Here is an 18651-nt window from a genome sequence, read left to right on the forward strand (position 1 = left end):
TTTTTGCTTATGTGGTGCTGAGGACTCGAACCCAGGGCCTCATGCATGCGAGGCAAGCACTCTACCACTGAGCCACCTTCCCAGCCCTGAGTAAATTTTAATAAGTTTTTATTGTGAAAATACTGTACAGAGGGGTTACAGTTACTTGAGCAAGGTAATGAGTAAGTTTCTTATCAAGCATTGTCATCTCCTCCATCGTTTTTCCCCTACCATTCCCTTCCCTCCTACCTTTTGAACAGTGTCATTTCTTCCCTTATTTTCTACCAGTTTTTTTCCCTTCTGATCCTCCTACTCAAGTTGACCAGTTCGTTTTCATCATTTATAAATAATAATCTTACACCAACATGTTTTTCAATAGTCTGTTAATAACTATAGTAAGATTTGTGGCATTGGCATTGTATCTTAAAAGCATTAGGAACATATTCAAATGAGCATGAAAACTGAGAAAGGAATAAGAATGATGATCTTTTTAACATATATAAAATATCAAATTTTCATGACCCGTTTTGGATTTTCATGACTTTCATAAACAAATAGGTTATACTTTAAATAAAACAAAAGGCATTTGTACTTAAAATACTGTTTTCCTTGATAAGACTATTGTTGCCTCAATCTCATTTTAATATTCCATATAATTCTTTAGCTAAGGAAATGTAGGCTATCTTTAGTAACTCTCCATCTCCTTACAGAATTTTGTGGTATAGACTCATGTTTGGTATATGAGCTAGACTTAAGATATTTTTTGTAAACATTCTTTATATACTTAAGTAGGTATCAGACAGTTGACAAGCTACAAAACACAAAAATGCATTAAAATCTTCATTGGAGGAATCAGTTTGTAAACAAACAGAGATTATGTGATGTTTCAATATAAATATAAGTGATATTGTCCTGAGTGATTAATCATGCATTATCTAATTTTGTTTGGTGGATGAGTAATGTTTATCAGACAATTACTAATTAGGGAGGTGTCTTTTTTTGGGGGGGGTCCGGTCATGGGGCCTGAACTCTGGGCCTGGGCACTGTCCCTCAGCTCTTCAGCTCAAGGCTAGTGCTCTACCACTTCAGCCACAGCACCACTTCCAGCTTTTTTTTTCTTTTTGCATATGTGGTGCTGAGGAATCGAACCCAGGACCTCATGCATGCAAGGCAAGCACTCTACCACTTTCCCAGCCCAGGGGAGGTGTCTTCTTGACAGAAGAAATACTTCTATCATTAAGATGAAGAAATGTGAAACATAAGGTATTGGTTGGAAATAGCAATTCATGGTGTTTGTTGAAATAATAAGTTCTAAGGTAAGAGTGGAGCAAGTTAAGTATACAATATGATGAATATATAAAGAAGGCAATGGAGATTTTTTTTATGTGCTTTAGTAACGAGCATGGATATTGTCCTTTAGACACTGGTGTGTAATCAAATTTTAAAGGTGGAATTGGTGTGGTCAGATTCCCTATGAGTTTAACGGTGATTTAGTTATGAATTTGATTCCACTTTTTCTCAAAGTGGAGAACATGCAACTCAAGAAACTAAATAAAAAGGGACTAGATTCTAATTGCCTACAGTTAGAATAATTGAATGAGGTAAAGAAGAGTCAGACGCTGGTGGCTTACACCTATAATCCTAGATACCCAGGAAGATGAGATATGAGGATTGTGATTTGAAGCCAGCCCAGGCAGGAAAGTCCATCAGAATCTTATGTCCAATTTAGCACCAAAAGGCCACAAGGGGAGTTCAGCTCAGCTCAAGTGGTAGAGTGATAGCCTTGAGTGATCTCCTAGGACCTGAGTTCAGGCCCCATGACTGGTACACACACACACACACACACACACACACACACACACATACACACACACATTCACACATACAACTGAGCTAAAATATAATTTTAAGTATTCACACTATAATTATTGTACTTTCAAATTTTTTAAATTTAGAATGAATTTAAATTCTGTGGCGCATATATTGGAACCACGCAGATTATTCCATTTGTAATAAAAAACATTGGTATAACACTTGCTAAAGTGGAGTTTAATCTACAAGAATTTCAATGTTTTTCAATTATTGCTACGGACAACATAGGTATGTATTTTACATATATATGTATGCAATATATATTACAAATTATATATAATAACATTACAAATTACAATATAATGGCATTACTGTAAAGCAAAGCAATTTTAAGTTGTTTTAAGTTATAATCTTGAGGGCAGTGCTATTATTAAATACTTCAAAGATTCAAAGCATGTTTTTTCTTATACCTTATAACTCATAGTTTTATGTCTGGAATTAAATGAATAGCAATGTCAGAGTACTTTGGTAATGTATGACATATAATTGTACTTAATAGTTGAGTCCATGTACTAAGTTGCATATGTTACATACAATATCTGCTAAGAATGGAAATAAAGTTATTAGTCAATGACTTTAAAAGCTTCTTCTACATGCTTATTAATGTATTAGGAATCTTTGTTATATTAGAATTAAGCAAAACATGCACATGCATGAGTACATTTTATCTGTAGTTGACAAACTAAGGTCCATGGTCTAATTTGAATGGAAACTTTCTTTTATAAACCAAGTTCAATTAAAATGTAGATGCCTTTGTATATTGCTTATGGCCACTTTTGTGCTATAATAACAAAATTGAACAGTTGTGGTAGAAAACATGTTTCACAAAGTCCACAATGTCTACCACTTGGACCATTGTAGAAAGTTTTCTGATCATTGGCTTAGTCAATTCTTCAGTTAATATTTTGAGCTCTAATTATATTCTAAATATTTATGGGCTAGATTTTTCCTCTATGAACATAAAAGACCATATATTTCCTTAAAAAGTGAATAGACAGTTCACCAATCAGTATCTCACTCAAAAGGATTAACTGAGTTGTTTAGTGAAGGAATCATCTAAGCCAGGTGTGGTGGTATACACTGTTCTCCCAACTACTTAGGAGACAGTCAGGAGATTCTCAAGTTTGAGGCTTGCCTGGGCAAAGTTAGTGAGACCTAATTTCAAAAACCAAATAAAAACAACAAATAAAATAAAAATAGCGTAGTTCAAATGGTAGCATACTTGTGCAGCATGTGGAAGGCCCTGAATACAATCCCTGGTACTGACAAGAAAGGAAGGAAGGAAGGAAAGAAGGAAAAAAAGAAGGAAGAAGGAATGAGAAAGAAAAGAAATAAATTATGGAGATTAGGACAGAATTAAAAGAATCTAGAAAATATTCAAAAGATCAAGAGGAAAGAGTTATTGGAGCCTGTTGGGAGGTACAACTATGGAAGAGGAGGCAATTGGTAAGTACTACAACTATTAAGAAATACAGCCATTGTTAGAACTACAACCAAGGGTAGGAATGACCATATAAATATCTGACCTTTCTCTCATCTACTAATTTGTGATGTTTTGCTGATGTTTCACATAATGTAACCCAACCACAGAGGCAGGAGAGAAAAGCAGCCTGGTTGATTTGCCCTATAGAGAAGTCAGAACAGAGAGGATCCCAGAGGTGAATGTTGGATCTATGTGACAAATGGAGTCCACTTATAATGGTAGATGAGATCCATCAAGAATCTGGTTGTTATCATGTAATATTATTCCTCACCTGTGAATGAAGTTTTTTTAACAGGCATTAATAACTAGAATTTAGCATTCTTTCATATTGATCAGATAACTTTAGGGAAATATTTGATTTTTAGAATTGTTTACATAAAAACAGTTTCCAGTGCAACTTTCTAATCATTTAGGAATTACAGTGATCATAACTTTTTTGAATTTTATTTTTATCTTTAATAGTTGTTCAAAGGAGTTTTCATTCAATGATTAGTATATGAATACAATGAATCTTAATGTCACCACTGACATCATTCTTCCCATCCCTCCCAACTCTACCTTTTCCTGCAATTTTCTTAATTTTGATGACTATGCATTGAATTTTTTTGGGAGGGTCCGGTTTTGGGGCCTGAACTCTGGACCTGGGCACTGTCCCTCAGCTCTTCAGCTCAAGGCTAGCGTTCTACCACTTGAGCCACAGCGCCACTTCCAGCTTTTTTCTTTTTTGCTTACATGGTGCTGAGGAATCGAACCCAGGGCCTCATGCATGCAAGGCAAGTGCTCTACCACTGAGCCACCTTCCCAGCCCCATATGCATTGAATTTTATGATGGTATTTTCCGCTTCCTCTCTTCATTCATTTGCCACCCCCCCCAATTAACCCTCAAGGTTGTATTACTTCTGAAAAGTTGTCTGTATTTTTAACTAATGTCTTTGTCTTGCAGTGCTTTCATTTTGGCAAGAATTTTGCATGTAAAAGTTTTTATATTTTTATTCATTTTATCATTAAATAATGTGTTCCTGAGGTCCATTGCAAAGTAGGTTATTCATAGTTAAGAATAATGTATTCAATATAACAAAATTTCTAAGTATAATTTTTAAATGTCACACAACAAAAAATGATGGGTAAGTAAAATTGTTGGTATATGTTTGTCATATTTATAAATTTTCATTTGTCGGGCTACTGGAACTGGAACTCAGTGACTTAGCTTTTTTGCTGAAGACTGGCACTCTAGTATTTGAGCCATAGCTCAACTTCAAGCTTTCTACCAGTTAATTGGAGATAAGAGTCTCATAAACTTTCTTGCATGTGCTGGCTTTGGCCCATGCTTCTCAGATCTCAGCCTCTTGAGTAGCTAGGCATCATGGGGATTCTTTTCAGTTGTTCTTGGATCTATGATTCACTGAGCTACTTGATCTTTTCCTTTTATTCCTTTCCACATTCATGTGAATGAGAATTGAATTTTGAATGGTTTTTAAAAATGAATGTATTTTCTTTGATGGGCTGAATAAATGTATGTTGTATATTTCTATATTAGTTTTGCTGATTAGAATCTTTGCATTAAGAATGCGTGCTTGTTCCTGCCTGTAATCCAAACTACTAAGGAGGCTGAGATCTGGGGAATGGGATTTGAAGCCAACTCTGGCAGGAAAGTTCCTCCAATTAACCACAAAAAAGCCAGATGTGGAGCTGTGGCTCAAGTGGTAGAAAGCCTTAAGTACAAGGTCTGAGACACTGCCAAGGCCCTGTGTTCAAGCCCAAAGTGATCACAAAAAAAGGAAAGAAAAGAAAAGCCGGGCGCTGGTGGCTCACACCTGTGATCCTAGCTATTCAGGAGGCTGAGATCTGAGGATCATGGTTCAAAGCCAGCCAGGGCAGGAAAGACTGTGAGACTCTTGTCTCCAATAAACCACCAGAAAACCGGAAGTGGCACTGTAGCTCAAGTGGTACAGCGCTCACCTTGAGCTGAAAAGCTGAGGGACAGCATTCAAGCCCCATGACCTACAAAAAAGAAAAAGAAAAAAAATTCTTGTTTACTTGCAACATTATGGAAACTTCATCAGTTATTTCAATAGTTGCTTTACTCCCCCTAGCAATTTTGGGGATTAAAATAGGACTTTGTTGCTGGGGGCCACTGGCTCATGCCTATTATCTTGGCTACTCAAGAATTGTGATCTGAGAATCACAATTCAAATCCATCCATATATATATATATATATATATATATATATATATATATATGGCTTCTCTAAGTGGGCACTCTTACCACTGAGCACCTTGTAGTTCTGTGCTTTGCTCATTATTTTTTAGATGAGCTCTCAATTCCTACCCAGGCCCAGTCCACCTTTGTTAGGCTCCTGTTAGCTAGGATAGCTACTAACTATCAAGGATGCACCACTGTATCCAGATGTCATTGAAATGGAGTCAGGTGGGCTTTTTTCTCCAACTGTGATCCCAACAATCTCAGCCTTCCAAGTAGCTAGAATTATAGGCATGATCCTCTGGCATCTGACTAATAATTGCTCTTGATTACTATAAATAAGTTAATGAGATTTCCCAATGTTCATAGTTGCACATTAAAAATGCTGGTATACATTTTAAATGTAGGTTTCCTGTTTTATAGGAGAAATTATATACCCGGATACTTCTTGTATATATACTTTTGAAGTAGAGGAAATGTCATCTTTAGAATGTGGCATAGTGTTTTCTCCCACAGAAGTAAGTTCCATTTTCTATTATTCATATTACAGGAAAGTAGTAGAATTGCAAACAATTCAAAGATCACCTATATTCTAGTGTAGTGGGTTGTTCAATTTAGCCACCATGGCTGGGTAGACTTAATTTAGCAAACAATTAGTTATATATGGTTCATGTATGCAGAATGTCTCAGGAGATGCTATATACTCTAGAAAAAATTCAATTCTCTAGAAAATTGAAGAACTGATATGTTACAAAGTAGAGGAAAAAATTATGTGAAATGAAAAATCACTTATAATCTTGCAAACCCTTGTTTTGCACTTAAATTGGTATTGTGCATGCTTAATACTCTTATAATTACTGTCTGAAATTGCTGAGGACTTCCTGAGAGCATTCAAGAGGTATTGCTGTAATAGTGATTTCTTTTATAACGTCCTTTTGTTTTTTAATGATGTTCTAAGCAACCCTTGCTTTTTTTTATTGATTTTGTAAATGGCAAAAACAAGCAAACAAAAGCAAAACCTTCTTCCAGAATGTGCTCAGAAGGAAGAGATACCGCGTGCTTCATTTCAGAAATGAACTCTGCAATGCTTTTGCTCCAGAATTTCTAAATAGAAATGCCAGAGAAAGTTCTTCTTTCTATCAAACTTCTATATAACAGAGTACAAGATTTATATCTTAACACACAAACACACACACATGTTCAATATAGCTAAAATGATGTTTTGTGCTTTACTAGCATTGATTAAATGAAAGCAATAAATACAATAGTATTGTATCATCTTTGCTAGTGAATTTTTAGTAACAAGATTAGTCAAGATTCAATATTGTATATTTGTCATAACTTACCCTATCATGACTCAGATTGTTGATTTCAGTCTTCTTCATAGAAACATACTTATGAATTATTATCATCCCTATCAGTTCCTACTCCCCTCACATCTTGCTTTTCTCCCCTTCCTTCCTCTCTACTGTATATGTTCTTATATTTCCATAATTCCTCTATGGATTCTGGGGTTCCTTTCCCTCCAGGGACTGCTTATCAGGAACATGCTTATCTCAAGATGATTTTTTCCCTTTCCTTAGACTTTTCTATGGCTTATGGTCTGGGTCTTGAATCCTTCAAACTGGATTGATTTTGCTTGAATTTATTGCAAATTCTTGTTACTTTAACTTAATATTATATAAGTGTACCACATCCATTAGGAAGAACAATCCCCTCAAAATATGCTCTTTGTCATCACAAGCCAAGCTCATACTTTCACCCTGTATTCTCATTTCTTGAGTGACTTCAGTATCCACTTAGAATTCCATCCACAACCCTAGCCTTTTAGGCTTTTCTCCCTATCTTTTATATTAACATAAATTAATTGTGCAAAAGGGTTGCATTGTGATATTTATAATATGTTTATAATGTACTTTGATCAAATTCATCCTATCTATATTACTCTGTTTTTTAGTGCTGGACCTGGGCTTGAACTCAAGGCTTGGGTGCTGTCCCTCAGCTTTTGTACTCAAGGCTAGTGCTCTACCACTTGAGCCAGAGAGCCACTTCTGTTTTTTTTTTATTGTTAATTGGAGATAAGAGTCTCACAGACCTTCCTGCTAGTGCTGTCTTTGAATTGCAATCCTCAAATTTCAGCCTCCAGAGAAGCAAGGATTAAAGGCGTGAGCCACTGGTGCCTAGCTAAATAAATTTTTCCATTGCTCTTCTTGGAAACTCTTTTGAAAAATAGTTTTTGGTGAGTTTCATTGTGCTTATTTCATATACACATAATGGAATTATACAGTATTCACTCTCTATTGTCCTTTCCTTTCCCCTCCTCCTGCTGCTTATTTTTCCCACCCCAAGAATCACCAGTTTCCATTAATCTCGCTTCCATTTCCCTTCTTCTATTAAGAAGCCATTTCCAACAGTCATTGAAGAATTAAAGTTTGGGCTTCTGAATAGTATTTGGCATTAAAATATGGATATAAATGCACAGTGTATGAAAAACTTTAAATATAAAATTGTATTCTGAAAGTAATATACAGTCAGCCTAATATGTCCAAAGATTCCATATTAGCATTGAAACGACCACAGATTGAAAGACTTTGGAAAAAAGTGTGCACACTTTATTACTTATTCTTCTCTAAAAAGAACAACTACTTAAATAGTTTGCATTTTGTTAGGTGTTATGATTGGTCTAGATATACCATATATAGGAAATTTAAAACTATACCAGTTTTATATAAGGCATTTGAGGATTCTCTGATTTTGTTATCTCTAGCAAGATATTATTGGAGCACAATGTATGCACTGTAACAAGTGTATTTGTATTTTTCTTTATGAATATGTTATCAAGACAAGTTGTATTTGTACAAAAAGACAAAATCTTTAAGCCATTTATTCCTTGATATCTATTTGCTTGTGCTGCTGTAGAAATAGATCATCATGAGTTGCTTACTCTGTTTTGTCAAAGAAATGAAAGGGCCATTAAAAACACACATGCTTCAGTATTTTATGTTTCTGTAATTCTGTTGTGGGAACAAACTTGTTTACATAAGTTTCCATGACAGGAGATGGTATTGGCAGCAGCATGGACAGCTAAAGTTAAACAAAAACCAAATGAAAAACGTTTGCAGAGCAGAGCAATACAATCACTAGAGCAGAGCAGAAAATGTATTCTTTATATCATGTAGTTCTCCATTTCACTTAAAACTTTTCTTATTTTCAGCAGGTCTTATTACTAGATCTATGTATCTCTGAAACTATCATTGTTATGATCTTGAAATCTTTTATTATGTTTGAGTGCTATTATTCTTACTTCTGCTCACCTCTATAAATACACCAAAGATGCATAAGAAAATAGTGTGTGTGTGTGTGTGTGCGCGCGCGCGTGTGTGTGTGTGTGTGTGCGTGCATGTGTGTACTATTTAGGGTTCTCTATGTATGGGATCATGTATCTGAAAGAGGCACAGTTGCTCCCTTTCTAATTAAGATTTCATTCATTCTTTTCTTTGTCTAATCATTCCGTACAATGTTCAAACGTGACAAAAACACCAATGAGGATCTCTACCAAAACTATGAGATATTAAATACATTCAGAAAAATTGTAAGATTCAAAAGTCAGCATTTTATATGTCTTTGGGAGTGTAAGGTTAGGCCCAGAAATGGAGGGACAGAGGGTGAAAAAAGTCAACATTTAATAATCATTTATGTTTCTATTCATTAAGAATGAAACATTTAAAAATAATTTCTTTGTTGTGAGAAAACAATGTCTGCTACTTGAACACATTTAAAATTTTCCATATATTAAATGATAATAAATTCCCAAGCTATATCAAAGTTTTGCTGTTAAGTCACTAGGTATTCTTTCTTCCTTAACAAATTAATACAAAATAATAAGCTTCATTGTGGAATTTTCATACATACGCACTTAATACTTATGCCATTGGCAAACACAGATCCTTTGATTTCATTATAATCTTAATTACGGCTAGGCGCCAGTGGCTCACACCTGTAATCCTAGCTGAGATCTGAGGATGGTGGTTCAAAGCCAGCCCAGGCAGGAAACTCCATGAGACTCTTACTTCCAATTAGCCACAAGAAAACCAGGAGTGGCACAGTGGCTTAAATAGTAGCACTTGCCTTGAGCTACAGAGCTCAGGGACAGAACCTGGGCCCAGAGTTCAAGTCCCATGACTGAAAAAAAAATCTTAATTGCAAATACTGACAATCATATATGCCACTTCACACAATGGCATATAGGCAAGAAAATGGCCAAGAGAAGGTTAAACCGCCGTAATGTTCAAATAGGTTTTACTGAAGGCAAAAGCAAAAGACAGAGAGCTGATACAGATGCAGAAACTGTCATTGTAAGTGATTAAATAAAGTATTAATATAAAACCTAGCCCAGAGATGTGCTGATTAATAAAGGATGTAAAAGCTCATAGCTGGTTCAAGGTGGAGAATTGGCTCACGGTTCACTAGATATGGATAAATGATGAGCCACATGAAGTAGGAGGAATCTTGCTGAGCTGAAGCTTTGGGAACAAAGTTGGGAGTTTATTTCCTGACAAATGTTCTCATGACAAGTGGTCTAATAATAGGTCTATCGGTGCTACTGTAATCCAGAGCCCCTTTTTTATATCATTCAGGAGAGGGAATTGTAACATTCCTTAGCATAGTATGTTTAATAAACTCATGGGTCTTGTTTTTCTGGTATGGGTGTGATACACTCATGGGTACAAGTGTTTCTGATTTAATTTTATAAGTTCAAAATAGATGGTAATATTTTATTTGTGTAAGTTACTTATCAATCAATACTTCATGTTGTGGGCAAGTAAGATGGTGGTCATTTACTTGCACAAACAAGATGGAGTCATTTACCTAAGCATTTACACTCAAAATGGATAAAAAACTAGTTTTATAAAATGGAGTCACTCAAAGCAAAGCTCAGCCTGGAAGTTATTGTTCCGTAGCGTACAACAATAGTACCTTCTAGTAGTAGGGACTTATCTCTACAACAGTGTCCAATAATATAAAGAATAATTTCTTATAATAAACTTAACCAAAGAGTGAAATACTCATACACCAAAGCAACTACATTTGTACATAATACTTGGTAATGACAATAAATAGCTATGTTAATGATTTTTTTAAAACACTACAAAACATTGATGAAATGAATTATAAGAGATTTAGATAAAAGAAAAGATATCTTGTATCCATGAAAATTCTAGAATTTATATAAAGTATATATTTAACTTCTAAGAAACGGGAAAGTTTCTGGCATTACTGTAAAATATTTGTTTCCTATCAAGAATACACAAAAGTACTAAATACTCATAACTTTATCAGCCCTTACTGTTGTTACTTCTGTTTAAGAAATTCTTGTAATTATTAAATAAATATAGTTTTTATTTTCATTGCTTGTCAATTTTTAATAATATCAACTATAATGTAATTTTACTCTCAAATGCTAATTTTATTTTGAAAATTTCTTATACTTTTTTCACCCAAGTAGTATTTTTGGAAGCAAACAGTCACAAGTAATATGTGTATTTGTCAGGTTGCAACATATGACTTCACTATTCAAGTTGTTGTGAATTCCTTCAAAGCTTCAGAACTTTATACTGAACATATTTCGAAGAATATTCCTCTGGTGCCAAAAACAACACCTCTAATCCCACCTTGTCATGTTCAAGCTACTGGTATGTATGTAATAGGAAGCAGTAATTGAAGGGAGTAAGCTGAAAACTTACATTTAAGCATCTATAAAGTTAGATGTGAATATGACAATTATGTTTCAAAAAATAAATATTAGTAAAAGTATATGATTCCTTTTATCTCACTTAAATTGTTATTCTATGTTATTCTATGAGATGGAGTCTTGATTCGTAGCACATATATTCACAGGTGACTTACTAATAAAATTAGGAAAGAATTGAAAACAGGTCCATGTAGTGTTTTACTATATGGAAAGTTTTACAATTAAGCCAAAATATCTTATTGAAATAAAATGAATTAAAAATAAAATTAAAGCAATGACAATTTTATCTCAAAAAGTACATTTACTATAAAGCCATGCATATTAATGGACTAAGTACACCTAAAGATTTAGAATATTGTTGAATATTTATCTGCTTAGTTTCTCCAAATATTCAAGAATAAGATCTCTAGACTCTGCAAACTATACTGTTGACAAGCTTTATCTTTGTTATTATATATGCATAATATTTTAATGAAAAGTCAGTCTAAATTTTGTATTTGTACTTCTGATATTGAGTTATATTTTCATTACATATAAGTGATGTGCATCATATTAGTTAATGAATGTGAATGGCAGTAAGTGAGTTGGGTCTGACTAAAATAGCATATTATGATAGAAATTTATTTAACTTTTGTTTATGATCTAGATTAATAATGATGTAGCTGGAATGGGAGTTCTTCGAAGTTCAACTTAATTTAATTTTAAGAAACCTTGTTTTTCAAAAATAAAAAATATTGTCTAATTGTAGTTTGTCAATTAGATCATTTTTATGCTTACCTATGTTAATTTTTATATTTAAAAATATTTGTTTCTTTCAGGTTTATTAATCTTTAATAATCCTGTTCATTAATTTTATAATAAAGTCTCTCTTTTCCTCAGTGCTTCCTAGTGTTACTTAAAAATTATATTTGAGCTGGGAAGGTGGCTCAGTGGTAGAGCGCTTGCCTTGCATACATGAGGCCTTGGGTTCGATTCCTCAGCACCACATAAGCAAAAAGAAAAAATGCCGGAAGTGGTGCTGTGGCTCAAGTGGTAGAGTGCTAGCCTTGAGCTGAAGAGCTGAGGGACAGCGCCCAGGCCCAGAGTTCAGGCCCCACGACCGGACCCAAAAAAATTATAATATTTTCCTCTTTCAGAGGTCTTAGAAACAAAAATTTAAGGAGTGGTTACCAATATTTAAACTTTCGGCAATTTTTTTTTGTGCTAGTCTTAGGGTTTGAACTCTGGGCCTGAGCGCTATTCCCTGAGCTTTTTTGCTCAAGGCTAGTGTTCTACCATATGAGCCACAGCTACACTTCCAGACTTTTTGGCAGTTTAGTGGAGATAAGAGTCTCACATCCTTTCCTACCAGGCTGGCTTCGCACTGTGGTCATTAAATCTCAACTCCTGAGTATCTAGAATTACATGAGTGTAATTTTAATTTGGAAATTAGTTTAAAATTTGGCAATTAGTTTAAAATTTGACAATTTTAAACTAGAAAGAGTTCTTAATACTTTTGGACGACGACGATGACGACGATGATGATGATGATGATGATGATGATGATTTGTCAGTCCTGGGACTAGCACACTACCACTTGACCCTCAGCACCACTTCTGGATTTCTCTGAGTAGTTTTTTTAAATAAGAGTCTCACCAACTTTTACTGCCCCGGTTGGCTTTGAATTGTGATCTTCAATTCTCAGCGTCTTGAGTACCTAAGATTACAGGCATGAGCCACCAGGGCCCACTGGATTATTTCTTTAGTTACAAACAGTGTTTTTGTGGAAAGAAACCATTTTCTCTTTATCTTGTGATTTCTCTGACATTTTCTTATATTAACTATTTTATCTCTCTTTGGAGAGTTTTTCTCTTAAGATTCTTGTTTTGTAGTAGTTCTTTTGATTTCTATTGACCTTTGTCGTTTCATTTTATAATAATCTCCAAATATCGTATTTTTGTGTGGAAGTTAGCATACCAATGAATGGGAATAATGATCATTTGAAATTTTAGGCTGTAAATCTTTAAAAAAATTTAAAAAGCAATTCAGTTTCTTAAGAGAATAAATAGCTCTCTAATAATAATAATCAGTGTTAAAAGGAAGATTACTACTTTGCTTAATGGCAATAAGGTTGTGTGCATGACAAATTAAAATGCCAAAATTTTTTTTTACAATATTGAAGCAAACCTATTATTTTTCTGGTTATCTTCTATATGACCAAATATATTCAAATTGCAAATATAAAATAGATATTACATGTACTACTTTCTGCACATCTGCCAGCCTTTCTCAGGATTTCTCAAGACAATATTGCATGTAACATAATGTTGAACATCATTTACAAGTTTCTTCTTTCCTACAAGTCTTAACCTAAACATCTACTAATGTTAGTCATGCAATAAAAGCATACTTAAGATACCAATGATTTTAGGACTGGATATTTTGTTCACATATACTTGTTTTCCCAAAAGCTAATTAGATCCTACAGTTTCCATTAAAATTTCAAATATCTCACGATAATTTCAAAACCTATAGGTTTTCCAAAAAGGAAAAGTGCCTTTGTAATGCATTAAGTGATTTATTTCTAAAGTCTCACAAAATTGCATTTACTCCTAGAAAAGTATTGGTTCGTCTAGGCAATGTTATTTAATATGCCATCTATCAATTTCAACAAATTCCAATGAATTGTTCTTCATTTCTGTTTGTTTCTTCATTAGTAAAATTTTAGTATAGACATAATTTTAGTTTGATTTGCTTTTGCTTATCTTAATATTCAGTATATTTTATATTTATATGTCAATAGTTATTTTCTTATTTTACTTGTCATTTATTACCATTAAAATTATTGCAAAATTTACTTTCATAATATAAAAAGTCAATATATATAAAATATTTTGGATTGTAATTTTATTTTCTGGCTGGGAATATAAAACAGAAATATATCTCATTTTCATATTTCATGAGTAAAAATATCTATGAGCTTATATCATGTTTTTATTTCTCTTTTGAAGTATTATATGCACCAATATACTTATCAAATACTGCATTTATATTTAATATTCCTTTATATGAGATGGAATCTAATGTAAACATCACAAGAACAAAGGTATGTATGGAAAATTGCTATATTTTACCACGGGTTTTATAAGTATGGTTTTCATATAGTTATAGATTTTAGTTTACTTAGTTGGTTATTCTAAAGCATTAGTGGCTTGAATTATTCCCTATGAATAATTTCTCCTTAACTAAATATGTGAAAATCCACATATATAATAGAAAATTTTATATTAGTTTATTTTATTTGACTTTCTATGTATCTCTTTTTTCTTATAATTAAGAGAGGCATATGAGGTATACACATTAAAGGAATTTGAATTTGTACTGTCCCTTTTATGCCTAAGAGCACTGTTATATTTACAACCAATTATGAACCTCTGTGTTGCCAAAAAGAAATTACATGGATAAAATACTTAATGTTATTATAGTTAGAGATAGACAAATAATCTTTTGAAATTAAAATATATAGTATAGTTGGGCACTAGTGGCTCATGCCTTGTAATCATCACCATATATGTGTGTGTGTGTGTATGTGTGTGTGTATTTTGCAAATATACATCAATTCACCTTATTCTAATAAAAGCTCAAAAAATAAAAAATTACTTTGTATGTGTCACTGAAGATGAAACATTAGTGAACTGAATTGAACTGAATTCCAGAATTGGAAAATTTTCTTCTTAAATATGAGATTTTACATCATTCAAAATTCATTCAGTTCATATAAATAAAAAGAATCTAAACTCTAATACATGTGTTTTTCTGAATGACAAATGAGCCACATCGGCTCCCTGGAGAAGGAAATCTCATTTTACTACACCATTTGCATCTCCCATGAATTATATTTATATAATTATAAGAAATTATAAGGTAACTGTGTTTCAGAAATAAAAGTCAAGTCGTTAAATGTCCATTTTATCACATGAAATAAGTACATGACACCAAAATCACTCATCATTGGTGATACATCCTTCGTATTTTTACTTCAAAATTGTTTTTCTTTGTTCATCCTCTGCATTTTGACATTAATTTCGGCCCATTCTCAAGGAACAGGGAGCTTTTAAGTGAGACATTTACATATATTTTATTTGAAATTTTCAGCAACAAAAGTATTGCCTCTTCCTATTTATTAATTTTATTATTTACTAAGAACTCAGCTGTAAACTTAATTTTGTACATTTTTTGTGACTGTTGTGTGGCTTGAACTCAGGGCATGGGTGGTGTCCCTTAGGTTTATTTCTCAAGGCTGGCACTCTACCACGTGAATCACAGCTCCAGTCTTCTGAGATTTTTTTGTTGGCTAATTGCAGGTAAGAGTCTCATGAACTTAACTGCCTGGGCTGAGTTCAAACAGAAATCCTTAGATTTCAGCCTTCTGAGTAGTGATGATTACAGGCATGAACCACTAGTGCCCAACTATACTTTTTGTTAAAATTTAATATTACATTATTAATAAGCTCTTTTAAATTGCCCTTTGACCATTCTGGCATTATTGTAATTTATTCTTATTTACTAGCAAGATCAAATGTTCTGTGATTACCTAGTATTTGATTTGCCCCAGTTCTAGAGATAGAGCTTCAAGAAATTCCAATACCTGATGTTTAAGAACCAAAATCTAAGTTTTGGAAATACTAGCTGTTACTGAGTATCATGGGTAGGCCAACAGTAAATAGTGCCAGGAAAACAGATGTACACACGCGCACATATACACACACACCTATAATCCATCACAAAATGTTTTATTTCACACTTTTTCCTTTACCCATTTTTTAAACTTCTTTCCTTGACAATGATAAATCTGCCCATGACTAATTATAATTTATTTACTTACTTTGTGTCTCAGTATCACATTAAAGAAATTGCAGAATTGCTGTTAGTAACAGTAACACATGTATTAGTTAATGTTCAGTGTATGTACTTACCTCTAATTGGAGTGAGGCTACTTTATACATATTGTGGAATGGAGTGTGTCACAGTCTGAAGTCTGTACTACCTTTATTTATTGTTTCTGATTCACAGAGATGATGTAAGTTTACATGTAGTTTACTTATTTTGGGGTTTAAAAAAATACAGGGATTGATATATCTATTTTCTTAGTACAATGCAAAACAGTGTCAGCATCTAAACACTCCACGGGCCTCTTGGTGGCCAAAACTGGTCCTTCTTTGAATTTACATTTGGCAATGATATTTTCTTTCACTTCCACAATGGTAGAAAATTTTTATTATAATTATCTGGATCTGAGAACCTCTAAATATATATTCAATACCTATCTATGTTTTACATTACTTAGTATTTCATCTACTTTATTGTTGCCCTTCATTCAATTGTGTGGGTGCACTATAGTTTATCTATATATTGGTTGAAAGAAATATTGTTCATTTTAAAAATCCCATTGTTTGGTGAATATGAATTTAACTATTATAACAATTCACATAAAAGTTTTCGTGTAAACATAAATGATGAACTCACTCAAGTAAATAAGTATGATTAGAATTACAGGCTTAAATGGTAGGTACATAATTAGTCCTGTAAAGAACTGTTTTCCAAACTGAAGGGTTTTTCATTATCACCATTGAAAATGATGTCTATTGTTACTCTTCATTCTTACGATTGGCAAAGGTATATATATATATATATAATATTACCTCAGTTAATGTGCTTACACTACTGCGAACGTGTTTTCATACCCCTTTGTTGGCCTGATATGACTTTGAAAGCTTTTAATGTAAGCAAACCATTTTTAATCATTTAACTGTGCGCATAAGTCCATCAACTTGATATGATAATACAACTAAATTTTATATTGCACTTGCTATTTTTAAAATACTTCTTTTTTGTGTATACATATACAGACTCTTGTCTTACAAAATATTTCCAAAAATATTGTATATTGGTCTATGGATCCTACTAATAGTGCCAGTCTTTTTAAAGAAGGCATATTTCACCTTAGTAGACTGATTGGGAATCTGCAGCCAGGCGAAAAGTGTAGTATAACGGTACAGTTCTGTCCAAGTAAGTACTTTTCTCTTAAATTTTGCGTATAATTTGATTTATTATTCCTATATTAATCATTTTATTGTGTATTTAAATATTCTGCATATTTTAAAGTCATTTCATCAGCTGAAGGTACAGATAAGATTTCTCATTTTTCATATAGTCTTCTCAATCCTAATTTGTAAATTGTTAATATGAAGCCCATTATTTCCCACATTCATTTTCTCTTTGCTTGTTCAAACATCCCTCTTTTCCCAATGATCACAGACTGATCATCTAATAAGTTCATTTTGTTAAGTAAAGCTTCCGGTACAGAGAGAAACACTTGGTATAATACATCTATTGCTTTTCTATCTGGCTCAAGCTTTCACTTAGGAGCATGATCATGCATAATCCATAACCCATAATACTGTAATCCTTTTTTCTGATGATACCATCGATAGCCCCAATTCCTACAAGGCCACACTGTAGGTAGATTTTGTAGATTCTAAGATAGAAACTTGAATTTACACTAACCAAGTAACCATATTTCTCTCTATGAGACATTTGCATTGGAGATTCAGGTTTGAAAGGGCCTTGGCCAGTGTCTGTTATGCTCTGTTTTCAGGAATTATGTTGCAGGTTCCTATATTGAACTTTAGTGCCTAACACATAGTAAATGGCCACATGGGAACTTCTTGTCTTTCCTTAACAGATGAAATTGGCCAGTCAATCAATCCTGGCAATCTTATCTAATCTAAAAATTGTGGGAGAAGATAGCCCTTTTCTTTCATCTCAGCATATTCTTTTCTCAGTAATCCCTTTGGAGCCTCATGGCAGTTGCCTGACCTCATTTTCATTCTGCACATACTAAAATTAATATAGTCAGAAAACAACTTTAAAGAAGTCCTCTGTGTGCATCTGATTTTATAAATTATTATTGAAATGAACTCCAAGAAATGGGACCAAGAGGTTTTTTCCTTTGTTGCTTTTTTGTTTGTTTTAATTTCTCTTTATCTTGTTTATCTGTCCTTGGGAAGGGAATAGGGGCATAAAATGGTGGGACAAAGGGTGAACAAATGCAGCATGTTGAAAATGAATCATACAATTTGTGGGTGGGGACAAAAGGGAACACTGGGAGAGAGATGGAAGGGGTGACATGGTCCAAAAAGAAATGTACTCTTTACCTGACTTATGTAACTGTAACACCTCTAAACATCACCTTTTACAATAACAATATATTTTTTTAAAGAAGTCCTGTTTTTCCAAGTCTTTCCATTTCCTAACAAATGGGGCAATGTCATTCTTTCTGATGGAGGCATAGAATTCCATTGTGTATATATACCACATTTTCTT

The 18651-nt window shown here is 33.4% G+C and overlaps 1 protein-coding gene across 1 annotated transcript in view; it reads left to right on the plus strand.

Moving 5' to 3' along the window:
* The window catches only part of LOC105993453, a 147459-nt gene that overhangs the window by 8033 nt on the left and 120775 nt on the right, over positions 1-18651 (plus strand). The window contains 1 exon segment of the mRNA XM_013026725.1: positions 1935-2079. Coding sequence (XP_012882179.1) covers positions 1935-2079 — 145 coding nt within the window.

The sequence above is a fragment of the Dipodomys ordii genome, unplaced genomic scaffold (assembly GCF_000151885.1).
Source record: "Dipodomys ordii isolate 6190 unplaced genomic scaffold, Dord_2.0 Scaffold96, whole genome shotgun sequence".
In the NCBI taxonomy this organism is placed as follows: Eukaryota; Metazoa; Chordata; class Mammalia; order Rodentia; family Heteromyidae; genus Dipodomys; species Dipodomys ordii.